The sequence below is a fragment of the Apaloderma vittatum genome, unplaced genomic scaffold, assembly GCF_000703405.1.
Source record: "Apaloderma vittatum isolate BGI_N311 unplaced genomic scaffold, ASM70340v1 scaffold7110, whole genome shotgun sequence".
In the NCBI taxonomy this organism is placed as follows: Eukaryota; Metazoa; Chordata; class Aves; order Trogoniformes; family Trogonidae; genus Apaloderma; species Apaloderma vittatum.
This window is the reverse complement of record NW_009694974.1, coordinates 78,326-96,422: the sequence shown is the minus strand read 5'-3', so window position 1 is coordinate 96,422 and position 18,097 is coordinate 78,326. Positions and strand designations below refer to the sequence as shown.

At 45.0% G+C, this 18,097-nt stretch overlaps 1 protein-coding gene across 1 annotated transcript in view; it reads right to left on the bottom strand.

Annotated features, from left to right (window-relative positions):
- Positions 1–11,017: 11,017 nt before the first annotated feature.
- The window catches only part of LOC104273958 (protein Wnt-3a), a 39,358-nt gene continuing 32,278 nt past the window's right edge, over positions 11,018–18,097 (bottom strand). Inside the window, exons 2-3 of the mRNA XM_009869465.1 lie at positions 14,910–15,175; positions 11,018–12,013 (exon numbers count right to left, since the gene is read on the bottom strand). Coding sequence (XP_009867767.1) covers positions 11,534–12,013; positions 14,910–15,175 — 746 coding nt within the window. The 3' untranslated portion in view covers positions 11,018–11,533. The remainder of the gene's footprint in view (positions 12,014–14,909; positions 15,176–18,097) is intronic.

The window sequence follows — 18,097 nt, the reverse complement described above, 5'->3', positions numbered from 1 at the left end:
GTACCTCCTCTTTGATGAAAGAACAGATTAAATTTAGGGTGTAAGGATGTGCACAAACTGGGGAGAATGGAGCAAGGTTTCAGGTCCAGAGCGCAGATCTATTTCTGATCACTGTTGAAGTGTCTTTAACCTTGCCATCCTTGCACAAAACCAACTTGCAGAGAAACTGAGCTGACCTCACCTTAACACTACCACCAAGTTCATTAGTTAGCACTTCACCTGTTGACACTCTCAGGCAAATCCCAGACCAGATTGTAGCCTTGTGGAATGCAAATCTGGCTATGTGCCTCCAAATGACTGTATGATGGGGGAAAAGAAAAATCCATGCCTGCAAATAAAACAGATCAGTAAGCAAATTCCAAAGGCAGGCTGGGTAGCAATGAGATGGCAAAGCTTTCAAATTACGTTGAATCACAGCTTATTTCTTTCTGGCCTGGTTAGCTGCTGGTCAGGAATTGCTTTCAGCTGGTTTTCTTAGCTTCAAAAGATGTTGTATTGGACTGATTGCCCAAGCGGGACCCAACTTGCAGATTAAAACATTTAAATTTAGGCAGGAATATATATTGTGCTGCCTACATGTGCCTGGAGAGCCTAAGCTCCCATTAAAACCAAAGGAGATCAAATTTTCAACACTTTAGTTAAACACTAGTGTCTGGTACCGTCTGTGGTATCTTAAGGTAATTCCTCTGAGTATCCTCCTCCCAATCCAGGACATAGATCTCCTAAAGGCTCTGTAGCATTATATATGCCAAGTCCATATGATATTGCAGATGCCCGAAGTGATACAAGGCAGCACTCAGAACTTAAGGTGAAATAACTCCTTCATAAAACTTCACTAACAATAGCAGAAGCTTCAAAGTCAGACCTCAAGTTCCAGCAAATTGGACTCGATTCAGTTGAATAAAATGTCTAGTGCCTTTTGACATAGCTGGGGCTATCTGAGACATCTTCCTGGAGCTGTCAGACATGAAACAGACCTGCAGAAGTCTTGTGATGGTTCTGCAACAGCTCCTGGAGGACAAGCAGAATCCTCCAGATCAAAATGCCTTGAGGGCATTGAAATGTCTGTTTGTGGTTCTGTGGGCACCAACATTTGTGTGTTTGCATCTGTGACTAAAATCCCACTCCTTATAATCAGCAAAGCCGGCGTGGCAAGTCTACAAGTTTGTAGAGGCTTTGGATGCCTTGTTCACATGCAGTTTTATCTGACTACGGTTTCCACCAGACTACTGCACCAGGACTACTGGGGGCTCTCAAATGCCTTGGGCTCGCTCTGCATGTAAAATTTGCACATGTGCTATGGATCAGGCACAACCCAGACTGCTTTGAGTTACTGTTTGTATATGACTGGGAAGACTGTGCATGGAAACCAGTCAATAGACGTGATGTAGAACTACTAGCAACGTGGCATGTGAACTTGGCCCTGGGTTTAGGAGTAGGATAGTCAGTACTGCTTTTCTGCTGGGAACCAAACCTTTGGCCAAGTTCACTGCAGGTAAAGCACAGATCAGTCATTAAAGTATAGCTGGGAATGAAGTTAGGCCACTTGCTGGTGGAACAGTTTTGGGTGACTTCTATGACCTAGACTGTCATGAGCGAAGCCCACTGCCATGGCTAAATGTGGCCATAATTAGGTTGTGCTGCCTACCCATAGAGAGGAAAATGACTGTTCTGCAAAAGTGGACTTCTACAACTTCCTTAAGGATGAAAAGTCCAGGTCATGGTGCAGCAATGAGTTATCAACACCGTATTTTCTTCCTTAGTTCTTAGAAGGGTCTGTAAGGGTTAATAGCATGGATAAGGTAAGAACAACTGAGATGTCCACTCATTTCTTAGTTTTTCCTATTTAAGCTGAAAAAAAAAAGAAAAAAGCTCTTGCTCAAACCTGGTGAAGGAGGCAACACAGCTTAACAAACAAGCTTATCTCAAGTGCTCTTAAATAAGAATGTTTATAATTTAATTATGGAAAATATGCTGAGTCCGGAATGCTGAAACCTCTCTGTGGTGTTTGACCTGTGTCATTCAAAGCAAGGTGTGTGTGTGTGTGTTTGCAGGAGGGATATTTTGTCTGGGGCATCACAGTGTGCTGCTTGCCTCCCAGCCCCTTCTCATAGGAAAGGTGCTTTTTTTTGTTTATAGGTGTGCTCATTTAGAGTCTCCACAGAAATACAGATGTCTCTAGAAGGTGATTTATAGCAACTAAGCTCTATGTTTTAAGTAAGTGGGATAAATCTCAGGATGTGCTCAAAGCCCTCTGTTGGCTCTAAGGGAGTCATCAAGGGTGACCTTAAAGGAGATACGTGGTCTATGAGGGATAAAGCTGGATGGCTTAAATCTCTCCTAAATGAATGGTGAAGACTATAAGAAATCCTGTGGAGTCTGATCTGTTTCTGTTTTTATGAGTGGAGGGAGAGGTGAACAGAGACAGAGCCCCTGGAAATGCTGCCCTGTCTGCCTGCAGCTCTGCAGCCAACTCATCACCTCTGCAAACAATCCAGTCAAACTAAAAGTGTCGAAGAGAAGCTGTGCTGCTTTCTGAGAGGATACATTTCCTCACGAAGGAACAGGAAAAGCTATTGCAGGGTTTCTTTTGGGTATGGATTTCTCTGTACACAGTCCATGCTAGCCGTGGTAGGTGCAATGGAAGGCCAGCCATGGTAGGTTCCAACGAAAGGAGCAACATGGGTTCTCCCACCTTGTCTGTCACCACTGTCTCCCTCTAATCCCTGCAATCCCTGCAATCCCTGCAATCCCTGCAGTCTATTCACTCTTCCAGCATGACTACAGCTTTGGTGATTGGAAGACTGTGCCCACCAGACTCCCACTCTAATGTACTAACAGAGGAGGGAAATGGCAGGTAATAGCAAAACCAACACAAAATTTCTTAGTCCCTTCCAGGGCCATTGTCCAAAGTGACATCTTGACCATGTTGGGCTTTTCTTCCTCTGGAAAAAGAATATTTATAGTAGTCACAGGCGGAGGTGGTAGGGACTCACCACATACCAACTCTTAGCTATGAGCAGCCATTTGGTTAGTCTTTGTCCTCCCCGAAGCCAGATGCTTGCCTTTTGGCCAACAGTTTTCTTATTGCAGCTGGACTGTTGAATTGAAACTGGATCCCTCTCTTAGTGGTGCTCAGCAGTGTAAATGTACATTTTTTATTCATAATTGTGTTGTCGCCGAACACAGCAGGTAGACATGGGTTAAATGGTGCCAACTCAGGTGACATCTCTTCTTCCAAATCACACAACTTCTGTCCTATAAAAGGAAGAGATCTTTGTTCCCTGCTTCTCCCCAGCTGTATTTCAGCCCTTGATGTGAAATATCACCCCATCAAAACTGTGGAACGGTGGAAAAAATGCACAAACACGGGTTAAAATAAATGCTTTTTTTTTTAATTTTCATTATAAAGTTAACACATCTATCAAACTTAACTGGTAACAAAAAACAGTTACAAGACATCGCTAGTGTGCTGTCAGTAGAAAATAGGGTAAAAGCCAATGAGGTCACAATCACAACAGCAGAGCAACAACACTGTCCCGATGAGTTATTTCCGCAAATATATACTCTTACTAATATATACATTTATTCATAAAATAAATAATCATAAAAAAATCATCAGACTTAACAAAATACTGAGGAAAAAAAGGTGACGGTCCTACTTTGTACAATAGCTTTGGAATTTCAGGTTGTATCATACATGCAATCTGTACAAAGGGGTGCTCAGGTGGGGCGAGGGCAGAGGCAGGCTGGGGAAGGGTTACAGACAGTGATGTAGCTTTGAAGAAGGCGATGTAATCAGGCAGACAGTCTGTGGGAAGGGAAAGTAATGGTGAAAAAACCCACCCACAAGAAGATACTTGTCCTTGACTGCCGGACAAGCATGTTTTGTACCAGGGGGGAATCCCCTGGGGTGCTACAGGTTTGTGTCTCATGTCTTCCACACTGCTGGTGGGCTTGTCAGTTACTCCAAAGCAACGACAGGTCTTGTTCAGGCAGGTTTTGTCCTGGGAGTGACAGAAAGTGATGCCATAAGAGATAGATCAAGTGGGTCTCCAACAAGATGAAGAGGTGTAAGGCTGAGCTGCAGTCAACTGGGGACAGATGGGCAGTGGGGCAACCAGGTCTGGAGGAATACACACCAGTGAGAACCAAAGTTTCAGTGGGAGTGATTTCATCACACGGAGGAGGATTTTGGAGGTTTTGGGAGCCTGCCTTGGAAAGACTCAGGCCTCTTGTGCTTCCCAAGTGGTAGCAAGTGCATGCTGGGAAGGAGCTCTGACAAGGTGGTGCCTTCCCTCAGAAACAGAGATGATAGTCAGCTATTTCCTTGCCTATGTCTCTAGCAGACATGCCTTCAGGATTTTTTGGTGGAGTGGAATGAATGGTGAGAAATAAATAAATATTAATAAATAATAAGAAGAAACTTGGGAAAGAAAGGAAAATGAGGCTCCTCACGCCTTCCCCACTCTCCACTTCCACGCAGGGCTGTCCCAGACCTCCCTTGGTCTGCAGAACATGTGTAAGAAAAGTAAGGTCTACAGAGACAGAAGAGGGAGACCAAGTCACGTGGAAAAGGCTCTTTGGACTGTTGTTCTTTAGGAGCTTTCTCTCTCTGGATGGTATTCACAAAACAACAAGATTTTGCCTGTAGATGACTTGGTGGGACTTGTCCATTTTCATTGTGTGGTTACCAACAGGAAGAGCAGAGATGCTCCCTTTGGGTCAAACCCATTACATACCAGTCAGTAAAGTAGAATCAAATAATTATTCTTACAGAATAGGTTCACTCTTTGCTCCCTTTGATACACTTGTAAGTCTGGCATGTTGGAAATCATGCCTCCTGATTTATATCTGTTTAAGTGAGAGCAGAGCTGAGGCCGTACACAATTTTCTATCTTAAAAGTATCTAAAAATATGAGAGTTAGGCATCTGGAGTGGCATCCAGCTCACAGATTAAGACACACACTTGTAGATGTCCACAAACCTGTGTCTCCATGTGAGTTAGACATCTAAACACCCGTATCTAATGGATATCCAATCAGCACAGTTAGTGCTGAAAGTGGTTAATCTTGCCCTACAGTGGATACATATCTGGCCAGATGAATTGGTCTCCAGCCTTCATTGCTTATGGACTAGTAGCTCAACTGTGTTGCTCATGCATAGGTATCTATTGCCATCTGAGATGCTATCTGAGATGTCCTGGGGCTTTTGAAGCATCTGCATGGATCTGGCAGATATAGCATGGGACTTGTGGGAAGACCACACTATTCCAATGTAGCTTCTAGAAGCCAGTGGGGTACCCTGGAACATCCCAAATGGCTCTAGACACCTATCTTAAATACTTCAGTTCAGCCCTAGATGCTGTGTTTAGTCAAATAGAAGCCATCTCTGGGCTTGCATGGGAAATTAAACACCTAGCTCACATGTAGACACCTGTATGTAAATATCCCACATTGTATTCTGAATCCCACCCTAGACACCATTGCCTGGGAGTTAACTACTTGCCTCTCATTTGTGCTTGAGAAAATTTGCCCTTCCAGGGGTGGAGATGCACCAAAGGCACCTCCAGAAACTGCAGCAAAATGGGAGCAGAATGACTTGCCCAAGTCTGTGAAGACACTGGCAGTGTCAGGAATGAACACTAAACACTACTTTCTAAAAATGGAGGCCACAGGATCCTCTGTTTCCCACCAAATGGAAGTATCTTCAGCAGTTAACGGAGGCCTGAGGCAAGAGAATTCTGTCCCTTCGCTGAGCCCTGATGAGGTGCAGATCGGCAGCTTTTGTAGGACACGCAAGAGAGGGCAGGAAACATGAGCATGAGAAGAGTTAATTCATGGAGAGAACAGTTCAGCAAAAAACAAGGCAGACCCAACAGCTGCTTGCCCAGTGAGAAAGGGGAAATTGAGAAAACAGATTCTCCCATTCTAAAAAGCCCCTGATATAACAGGTTTAGCTTGGAGGGAGGTACAGAACGGGAGACATAGAGCAGCGGAGAAGAGATGGGATCTCCCTCTGCCCAACTCACTCTCTCTCCCACTGTCTTAACGGTCTTACAGCTTCTCTCATCCAAACAGCTGTTTGGGGATATGACTGAGAGACCTGAGCGAATATCCTGCTCACTTGTGACGCCACTGACAGCAGAAGCGTTGCCTTCTCGGCAGCCTCAGAATAATTTTCCTATGGGCAGCTAATTTAACCAGGTGCAATGGCTGGTGTCTGCAGGGTGGTTTGATTCGGTGCCCTGTTTTATCTTCCCAGAGTAGTATCACTAAGGCATCAAGGGAAGCCCAGAGCAGTTTCCATAGTGCAGAACCTAGGACTGGCTTCACAACTCCTTGCTTCTACACAGTGCTCATGCTGTAACACTAAATATCCCCAGGAACATCAGACCCCAGATTTTCAGCACTGAAACCTCCCTTTGAAGCTAAAAAAGTGACCCAAAGCTCATAGTGTTTCTCCTGCATTTGCACTTAAGGATAGGAACATGACAAGCATATGAGCACACATGACAAATGTATTATAATCCATGGACGTCTCTGCAGTGATATATCTGAATGCACTGAAAACACTGAAAATGTTTCAGATTGAGTGGCAGACGAAATTGCTCTCTGAGGTTTGCTAATCCTGCAATGCTCAGCTAAGACTACAGCACTTCTGTCTGCAGGGCTGATGCAGTTGGTGCTGACTCAGAGGTTTCCGTACCATATTGCATTTTGTGGTCCGGTTGTCTCTGCAGTCTCCTCCCAAGATTAAATCCTGACTGTTTCAGTTCTGCCCGCGAACCCCCTCATAAGGAGTGGAAACAGTTCTGGAGACTTCAAAATGCTTTGGAGAAGACTGTTAGTGCTGAACAGGACACTCAGCCAAAAGAGATACAACAGAAGTCAAGTAATAGAGAATGTCATGTATTTCCCTCCCCGTGTTTTTCTTTTCTCTGAGAAAGAGAAACCCCCAAATTCTAAAACTAAACCAAAACAAGAAAAAAAATGCCTAAACTTTCCATTTCTTTCATAGAAAGAAAAGAGAGGCCAAATTCACCCCTCGCAGGTAACTCCACTGTCTTTCATGAGGTTGGATATGGAACTGATGGGCTCCGTCAAACCCATCTGTTCAGCTAAAGGAAAGGTTGGATAGCAGCATGTAAGAGGATGGAATTATGTTCCTTTTTTATTTTTTACATCTGTGTTACTCGGTTGGATGGTATCTTCTCCCTTTTCCCTGGTACTACAATTCACATCCCTGATACAAACCATCTGCCTGAGGACAAACCTCTGAAGGGAAAGGGCACCATGGATCATGGAGGTGGAGTTGGCCAGCTCCCATTTCTGGAAAATGAATGATCTTTTCTTTCTGACTATAGACCAGTGTGTTACACAGCGCAGATGAGATGGTGGGGAAGTTTTGACAGAAAACCATTTCTATATGGATGCACAATTCATCAGTCTACACATGGGCATCTGATGTCATTTTGGACACCCTACAGTCTCTGACATATCTGCCCGGGCTAAGACTTGTGAGAGTCCTGCATCACTGAAACAACGGCTGGATCCCAGTAAGATACTGTAAGGCACCTAAAATGTCACCAGATTCTTATATTATAGAGTGAAACTTTAAGTTCCTTCCCTACAGTTTTAGCAGAATAGGAGAACCTGTGACAGAAGAAAGCCATAGGTTGTATTTGGGCCATCTCCTAAACCAGGCCCAATGTAGGCATGATAATCTCCAGGGAGGGATGGCACCTCATTCATCATTGACTCAATCTTTCATACCAGTACAGTGGCAACCCTGGCTCAAGACATTTAGCGTAGGCAGTGGAGTGGGATCTTAAATTTTCCAAAGACACTTACTGGATTCATGTCTATCAGGGAGTAATGGCTCAAGTCCCTTCTTCAAAGTCAAGAGGTCAGACTCAGGCCCAGCAAGTGCTCTCAGCATGCTCCCCAGACCCCTAGCAGGCTTTGTCTCTTCCCTCCTCATGGATGGGCAGTCAGTCCCAGGACTAGGACTCTCAGATGCAATTGAGGTGGTTAACAGAATTCACGCAGGCATTTTTTCATTGACTTTAGTAGCAGCTGCTCAACGTCTTACATTATATCATCACAGTGGATGACTAATTACACAATAAAACCAAACAAGTACGCATAGGCTTCGTTAAAAATCCCTTAGATTGGGTGGAAGTCCCCAACCATTGAGCTCTTTCAGGCCTGACCCCAGCTTTGAAAGAAGGAATACAACTTCCAGCCCATCTCAGCTGATGACGAGATTGTGGCTTCACCTCCTTGACTCATGGTGGACTTCACATCTTCAGACTGTACCCATCTAAGAGCTCATCGTCTAGTATGAGCTCATCAGCTAAAGTCAGAGGAAAGACAGAGGCACACTCAGAGGGCATTTACCAAACATAGCTTAGATATCATCCTAGGCTATAATGAATCACCTTCTGGACTTGTTTCTTGCCATTAATCCTAGTAAAAAACTAAATAAATAGCTTAGACTAGATGGTATGATCAGATGAAATAAATCCCACTGCTGCAGTCAAGATCTGTTTGTTCACCTTAAGAGGCAATTGCTAAGCAAACACCTACTTTGTTTCTGGTTTTTCTTCCCCCACCCCGCTTCCCAAAGAGCTTCACCTGCTAGTGATGTTGGGCTTAGTTCTGGCAAAAAAGGAGAAACGGTGGATGCTAGCAGGCTGTGGATGGATTGAGGTCAGAATCCAGTTCCCATGCATGGAAGTCGAATCCTTCAACCCATTTCTTCACTAGTACAGTATAAAAAAAGGGAATTTGAAACCACCTTGCATAAAATATTAGGGTAAAATTATTTGTGAGTGTGACCCTGCTGAAGTCAATGGATTGACAGGGACCTTGACCTGCAATAATTTGCATCTTCACTGTCCAAGTACCATTCACAGACAGAAGTACCTGGTGCAGCATGTCTAACATCTCTGTCTTTGACTGTTAGCACCGCGTCGTATTAAGTAAATCAGGCCGATCTTCTTGTCCTGTCTTTTTCAATTCATCAATGTCCAACACCGCATGTGTGGTTTTCTTCAGTGTTTGCCTTCCTGACAGCTTGGGTTTGAATATGGGTTATTGTGGCAATTCCCCCTGCAGTGGCTTCCTTCTTTATTTGCCATAATGATCAGATTTTCCTTTTCTCCTAGACTGTATGACAAAAATCAGTCATGCATCTGTTAACTGGTCCATCTTCCTCTCACTTTTTCCGTTGCTTTCTAACAGCTGGTGTGTGGCCATCCACTGGGTACAAGATCTCCATGTCCAAATGCGATCGATAGGTTTTCTCCCCATTTTTTTCCCCTCTCTTGATCTCCTTCTGTCTCCTTCCCTCCCTTCTGTGTCTCTGCTTTCATTTCATTGCAGCTCTTTTTTTGTGGAGCATTGATAGAAGTGCCTCCATCAATAAGCAAAGCTTGCTTGTGCCCTTGGGCACAGCCCTGAGACAAATGGGTGATGCATCAACTGCACCAGCCTACGAGTAGTCCCAGGAGACGCCATGACTCAGAGTCAACCCTTGGAGGCATCATTTCCTCCTGTTTTCTCTCTGATGGGATTAAGTTCTGTTTTTTCCCTGCCTCTTCTGCATATTCCTCCTTTGGTTCCCAGGAATAAGTTGGCATGCAGGGAGAGAAGAGCACTTTGATTTCTCTCACAGAAGTCCAGGTGTGAACCAGCCAACAGCCACGGTTACATCGCCATGAAAAGACTCTTATCGGTCACGGGGAGTTAGACCATGCTTCATTTCTCTTCCTGTACTGAAGAGGAAAAGAAAATGCTAATCTGTTTTCCTTTTCCCAAGACAGGAGCCCAAAGGTATGGGTAAAGCAAAGATAACGCAGGATAAGTACATTTGAGGCTAAGAATGCTGTGAGTCTGTGCTGGATTCACCACTCATTTAGGCCGGTGTCTACCAGGAATAACTCGGGTAGAGTTCCAGTGCTGTAAATACCGAGGTGATGGGCTGATATTCATGCTTGGTACCTGGGTGGCTGAAGGAAGCCCTGATGCCCACAGAGGAGGTGAAAAGCTGTTTCTCTAAACTGGAAATCTTGATCTGAAATCAGGTAGAGCAGCATACAAAGACAGGGAGCCAGAGACGAATGGCAGAGATGGACCAGAGCTGCAAAGTTGGGATTTGGCTCTATGTCCAAACTTGCCCAAACTCTGAGCTGGTTCAGAGTTTGGGATTTGTGCATTTTAGTCAACTTTTATGACTTGTGAATGGCTGTAGAAATTAGGTCTGGAACACAATTTGGCTCGAGTCTGAAACTGTTCCGGCTTGTGGGGAGGTGGTTGTTGTGGGTTGGTTGGCCATCATGTAAATTAATGTGTGACAAGAAGTCCTTCAGAGTCATGTTCCCGACAGATCTGCGGTCTGAGGCTTTTGCTGAGTGCCCGCGGGGATGCCTGCATGAGACGCAGAGAGCAGATGGACTAAGTGCGCTTTCCACTGCTGGTGACGACGTTCTCTAACAAGGTGGGAGGGGTAAATATTTTCCCTTTCCTCCTCTATGGGAACAAGCTGGGATGCTGAGGAGCTGGAAGTCCGACGCTGAGGAGCAAGTGTCCAACCCCAGGAGATCTGCTCTGTACCATGTTTTTCCAAGGAAGACTTGTTGCCTAAGCAATGTACCAGGCCACAACAGGAGCAACACCTCCATTCGTGGAACTGTGTCCTTCTCAATGCACAGACAAAATCCACTTCACATATCAGGCACTGAACTTTTCTGTACTGTGAACACCATCTGTGTAGCAACAGGGCATTTTCAGGAAACAAACATCAGTTTTCTCTCTTTCTAACCCTCTCCTTCTCCCTCCCTCCCTTCCTCTCTACAGATGTCACTGAATACTATGTCAAATCTGGCAGAAGCTACTATGCCAGAAATTTCATGTGAAGAGCCCGCCCACTCTACAGCTCTATTATATATTTGTAGACTTCTCTGGTTCGAGAGCAAAAACAAAGGAGTATTTGCATTATTTATTTTTTAAAAATCATTAATTTATCTGTTTTTATTTCTTTTGCTGCCGTTGTTGCTTCTCATATTATACACAGAGTCTGGCCCTTTGGGTATGTAGATAGATCTCAGAAAGCTTAGTGCTGCTCTCCAGCACAGCCTCTGCCTGGCTGAGGGAAAAGGAGATTCTTAGGAAGATGCAAGTCTTTCAAAGGACAATTAATCACACGAGTCACTTCAAGTGGGTGAGAGCAGAGCAAGTCCATGCTTTTGCTGATGCTCTTCTTTCCAGCTCTATATTGCTGGCCAGTTGAAAAACCGCTGTCTCCTACGGGAGGCACTATTGGGGTGTAACTTGTGTGACTGCCAGATGTACCTCGGGATAGCCCAGAAGTCATTAGACCTATTCTATCCAACCAGTTTTAGCCTTTTTAAAAAAGTTTTTATTCTTTTAATATCAAAAAAGTAGACTTCTCTCATGTCTGCAACCTCAGAGGAAGTAGGCTCAAATCCGTTTCTCCGCTTGGAGCCCAGCGAAGGGTTTTGCCTCCTTTATTTGCACGTGTGGACATCGTAGACTCGTATGCACTCCTGGCAGCGGACGTAGCAGCACCAGTGGAAGATACAGTGACACTTCTCTTTCCGTTTCTCAGTCCTCGTGTTGTGCCCACGGCCGCAGCACAAAAGGTCGCACCCGTCAATCCCGTGGGAAGTGACATTACAGATCCTGTCACGGGTCCCAAAGGAACCTGTCTCAGGGTTGGGCTCACAAAAGTTTGGTGAGTTCTCATAGTAAACCAGGTCCTTCTCAGTTGGAGCCTTGAAGAAGTTGTATTTGGGCCTGAGGGTTTCGACCCAGCCACGGGATTCTCGATGTTTTTCCACCACCATTTCAGAAGCGCTGTCGTACTTGTCCTTGAGGTAGTCACCGATGACCCTGAAGTCTGGCTGAGACCACCAGCAGGTCTTCACTTCACAGCTGCCTGAGAGGCCGTGACATTTGCACTTAAGATGCATGAGTTCAATAATAGACTGAAAAAGAGGAGAAGAAAGGCAAAGAAGAAGGAAGACGTTAGCCTGGAGTCAAACCACATATTGCGTTCTGCTATTTAGCTAGGATTTCCTAAAGAGTTGCAGTGTTTTCATAGATGCATTTCCACACTTGTCAGCCAAAATCACTGTATTCTCCTGTCAATGCCCTGCACAGATGCTGGGCCTAAGGCAGATAAATCCCCTGCAAATTTATCATTTTCAGTAACTATTTTTGATTCACACTCCAACTTTATGCGTCTACCAAGTGCTTTCACTAAGGCCTGAAGAGATTTCTGTGCATACAAGCTTCTACCTTATCAGTGCTCACATGTGAATATTGCAGTAGTGTCACCCAAGAACAGACTTCAGACACATCTAGAAAAAACAAATTTGAAGAATTCATATTTTAACATAAAACACTGTCCTGGAATAAATGGAAAGGCAATTATTGATTCCAGAAGTTTTCTATTCATTTTTACCTTTAATGAAACTAGCCTAAAGGTGTCTAGAGGTGTTGCCCTCCAGTATTCTGAGGTGGGAGACAGCCTTATGCAACTTACTTGATAATCTGCATTTTCAGACTGATCAGCAAATTTCTGGGTACATGAACAGACTAGTGCCAGCCTGAGTCCAAAAAAGATTTGCCATGAATCAGCACCTTAGTGTTCACCAGGTGCTTTCCTGTGTTATTTAAGGAGTATCACCCGCCACAAAGGAGGTTGTAATTAGCAATGAGAATGAACCACAAAATGTTTGGTTCGTATAATCATGCTGAACTTAATCAAAGCTTCTGGCGTAGTGGTAGGGTTTGAGTTCATATGGGAACTAATATGAAGCATTGCCTATGGCTCAGGTTTAGCTGGAAACACTTGAGTATGGAGGCCTGGAAGATCTACCCCGTGAGTGCTGGCATGGTGAGAATGGAAAATGCCAGTGCTTTATAAAACAGTACGATTTCATATAATGGTGTGACCTCTGCTCTCCAATCTTTGACATCTGTAAAGAGTTCAAAAATAACTCAGTGTCGAGTAACAAGACCTACAGTGAAAAGGTCTCTGTGGGCATGTCATCGCAGGGATTTCTACTCAAAGCTCTATTTTTTCAAGGATTCTCACTTTAAGGTACATCTCTCCTTTCCGCTCTACCCAGCTTCATTACAGCCCTATTTGTCTCATTGTCTATTTATTCCAGCAACTGCCACCAGCAATGTACCTTGGGGTACCTGGGATAATTTGGAAGAAACCACCTTATTGCTTGCAGCCAGCTACAGCGCAGGCAATTTTTGTTTCTAGTAGTACTTCATTTTGAAAGTTTGTATTCTCTGTTTCAGACTGGCTCTCCTGTGGTGCGAGGTGGGATAACTTCACCCAGGTTTGATGATGTCCACCTCAGGAGCTCACACCAAAGTTCTAGCCTGCCTGAGGACAACTGTTTCTTAGCACAGTGCACCTGTGGTGGCTTTTCTATAGCTCACTGCACAGTTTTATGTCCTCCTAAACATGGGTAAAGCCTTCTGCTGAGGGACCAAGATCATATTAATCTGTTCTGATTGCAAAGAAGTATCTTCCTTCCACTGAGGGATGGGTTCTCTCAAGTTTACAACACGAGAAAAAATACTGTTATCTCAGAGAAGCTGTGGTGTGATCTCCATTAGCACGAGCTTTGTGGTTCAGTTTCACAGATTGTTTCCTGCAGATTACATCCTCCTGCCATTTATGGACTACTGTTGAGATGAAAAAGAGAATGTCCTCTGACTGGAATTGTTCCAATTTACAGAAGAGATTTGCTGTGCATGAGGTAGTCACTGTGATAAGGGGAAGATTTTGCGCTTTCTGTTCCCTCATATATTTTGCTCCGAGACTGTTTGAAGCAAAAACAGATTATCTGGCTTTAAGACATGGTCTAAGTTTAATCAGAAGGTACCAGAGTCACATTCCCTCTTATGTTCTTTAAATATTTGGAGGGAAATAAAACAATGATGAGAAGAGGGGTGGTGGGAAAGACTCTTCTGGTCTTACCCACCCTCAAGCCTACAGAGTAGAGTGGTGATCCTAGGGGAAAGGATGGTTGCACTCAGTTAGGATTCAGTTGTCTAAACACATGCATCTAATGCCATTTCAGAATTCATGGAGTGTCTAAAGGCATCAGTTCCAGGATGGCTGAGGACCTTCAGGAGACACAGGGACTTTCCCAGTAGCAGCCCAGAGACAAGCTGGATACTTCAGGATATCTCAGTTTGTACAAAATACCTTTGCTTAAGCAGCTGAATGCTCTCTGTAAACCCTGGTCCATCTCCCTCAACCTTAGATGTCTACATCTCTGGCCATAAAACTCCCTTCCAACCGCCAGTGGAAGGGATCAGGCATGGCTAGGGCATCATTGATTGAGCTGTTTATTTCAAATGTTTCCTTCACCTGGAATGAAATCCCATCCTATGCCTGTCTGTCTTGATTCACTCTCTATAAAAGAGGTCTGGAAAGATGTCCATAGACATTTATATCTGGGTAGGTGAATTTACTTAAAGCTTTCACAGATCACGGAATCACAGGATGGCAGGGGTTGGAAGGGACCTCTGAAGATCATCTACTCCAAGCCCCCTGCCAGAGCAGGATCATGTAGAGTAGATCACACAGGAGCACGTCTGGACAGGTTTTGAATGTCTCCAGAGACGGAGACTCCACAACCTCTCTGGGCAACGTGTTCCAGTGCTATTATCCAGATCAGGAACATGGATCACCTCCCTGACAAGAACTATCATAGGTCAGACATCGCTTCATGATGTAAAACCGCCCAGATTTATGTTTGTTTATTCCCCTCAGTTCCCTCCCACTGGTCATTATAGCAGGTAAGAAAAGATTAAAGGGAGATCGGGAAAGGTGAAACTGAATGTCCTTACGGTCCTTCCTGCTTCGTTGTTGTGCCTGTTCATGGCTGACCGAGCATCTGGTCTGTTCTCTCGGGCATCTGCAAACTCCCGAGACACCATGCTCCCAAACTCCACGTCCTCGCTGCAGCCCCCCCATTTCCAGCCTTCCCCAGGAGAGCCCTTGTGACGGGTGTCACAGCCGCAGATGGTGGCCGAGCCCTCGGCACAGGATCTGGTCACTGCGAAAGCCACTCCAGCAGAGGCAATGGCATGGACGAAGGCTGATTCTCGGGTAGCTGTGAAAGAGAGAAATCAATGAATAGCGGCCAGCGAAGGGCCCACGCACGGCTTTGATCATCCCTGTGAACACCTTCTCTCGAGGGCATGGCAGAAGACCAGGAAACTCTCCTCTTCCCTGTGGTCCGGCTTGGTCCTGCTCCAAAGACATTTTCTTATACTAGGAAATAAGCTCTTGTGCAGACAGGACCAGGCTTGACTCAAGGCCAGTGAGGTCAGCCAAGAAGTTTTGACTAAGGTCATCGTAAGTTCTTAGGGTCATGGCAAAATAAAAGAAGTGCAAACGTGAGTTTCAGGGGACACATACTGTATGGTACTTTGCAGGAAATGCACCACATAGCCAGACCCTGAGCTGCAATCTTGGCATCAGATGCACAGAATCTGGGCTATGTTGCCATAACATGGAGAATGCAGGTCTACGCTTAATGACAGTCTTCACCCTTAGTGGTGGGACCAGCACCAGGTAAAGCACCCTCTCCTTGACTGGGAGAGCTGCTAATGGCTAGAAGGTAGGAAAATGCCAGGATGGCCAGATACTCCCCAGTTCTCGCTGTGTAAACACTGTCCCCACCCTCCATCCTGAGACCACCTTCTTTGTCCTGGGCTGTTTGTCTCCCTTAGAGACAATGTTCAATATATGGTGTTCATCCTGCATCTATCCAAAGGTTTGCTCACGTGCCTAATTAAGGCCCCTGCCAAAGGGACTGGAAATGAGCTTTTTTTTCCTGCCCATTGCCTTGGGATGATGGGTGGGATCAGACAAAAGATGTCATGGTTAGGGGATGAGAAGACTTAATGTCTACGAAGGTGCTTTCGTCATAGCCATCAATCCTGGCTGGGGCAGGGTGAAGAAGGGCAGCTCATCTCTGCCTTTCCTGGATGCCAGTGCTTTTTCTACACCATGCCAAAACGAAAACCAAACGTTTCAAACTGCTTTGCGAATATACCAAACACACCCAAACATCAATTTTATTCAACCCTTCCTCTAGTTTTGCTCTCGTTATATTTCTTCACTCACTAGAAATGACCCTGGAGTTCAACACCGTGCCTCAGAAAACACCACTGCAATGCTTTTTGGTTTCCGCAAAATGACATTTTTACCATGAACAAGGCTATTTTTAAGCCCTTGAGGCAATTCTAAGAAGACAAAATGATTCTTAGAACTGGCCTCTCTTCATGTCCTATATCATTCCCCATACAAGCTCATCTAGTGACTATAGACCAGTTAGCCACTACAGCATGTTGTCTCTGACACCTTGCAAATGATTAGGCTAGGACAGTGTTGAAAAATGAATGAATCCATAAAGGCAGAAGGTCAGATTTTCAGTTGATGCAGCTTCACCAGCTTCTACTGAGCTTTGCATCAGCTGACAAGGTGCCTACCCAAAACCACTCAAACCTTCACTGCACCATGTTTTGCTGAGCTGAGCTTTCCCTGGGCATTTTGGCTTAATCTCTGCCTTCTAGATGCTTCCAGGCTTCACTAATGTGAGGAGAGTTTAATACACCAAGCCAAAAAGCCAACAGGTTCCTGGGGAGAAATCAAAACTGCATGCTTGCAGAGCAGTCCAGGCTGGATTGAAGGCTTAAGCAAGAATTTGTGCAGCACTGCTTTGCTTTGGGAAGACTACCAAATACAACAGTATGCAAATCAAATAATGTGCATGAACTTACAAGCCGAAGATATGAGCAATGTCCTGGAACATGTTGTCAAGGCACATCGGGAGGTTACTAAGTCACCGAGGGCTAGAACCAAAAAAGGAAAGTGCAGGAACCTTCAGTTCCACAATGTGATTTTGAAAAACCCTTGTTCAGCACCTGTCCAGCCTGGAGGATCCCAGCTTCCTGCAGATGGTGACCATGCAGTTCTTGAGCTGTGTGAAAGTTCAGCTTTTGAGCATGAACAGATGAGTCTAGTTCTAACATGACTGAGGACTTGGCATCTTGCACTTGCCTAAGCCCAGGTGGGATCCAGAAATCAAATCGTGGCTTTGGAGATAATTTTATGATGTCTCCAAGGACATTGATGACCAGCCCTGGGGTCTGTGAAAGGCTTCTCATCGAAGCCAGTCAGATAAGCTAGTGGGATGAATGTCATTACCCTCTGGTAGAGAGGTAGAGGGTATAGTGCCTGATCAGAGAAGAGCTGAAACGCTTTCCACCTCCTCCCATTGTGACCTAACTGACCTTGAAACCTTTACATAGAATCATACAATGGTTTGAGTTGGAAGGGACCTTGAAGATCATCCAGTTCCAACTCCACTGCTATGGGCAGGGACATCTCCGACTAGACCAGGTTGCACAAAGCCCCGTCTAACCTAGACTCAACTTCTCTGTGCAACCTATTCCAGTGCAACCTATTCACTCTCACAGCGAAAAATTTATTCCTAATATCTAATCTAAATCTACTTTCTTTCAGTTTAAAGCCATTACTCCGTGTCCTATCACTACATGCCCTTGTAAAACATCCCTCTCCAGCTTTCCTGTAGCGCCCTTTAAGCACTGCAAGGCTGTTTTAAGGCCTCCCCAGAACCTTCTCTTCTCCAGACTGAAAAATCCCAACTCTCTCAGCCTGTCCTCTTAGGGGAGGTGCTCCAACCACTGATCGTCTTTGTGGCTTTCCTCTAGACCTGTTCCAATAGGTTCATGTTCTTGTGTTGGAAGCCCCAGAGCTGGACACAGAACTGCAGGTGGGGTTTCAGCAGAGTAGAGCACAGGAAGAGAATCACCTCCCTTGCCTGGATGGACACACTTCTGTCATGCAGCCCAGGATGTGATTGGCTTTCTGGATTGTGAGCGCACATTGCTGTGTCATGCTAAGTAAAGTTTCCACAAAGATCCGCTCCGTGATCTTATTGGGCACAAAGGTGAGTCTGACTGGTCTGTAGTTCCCTAGGTCTTCCTTTTTGCACATTTTAAAA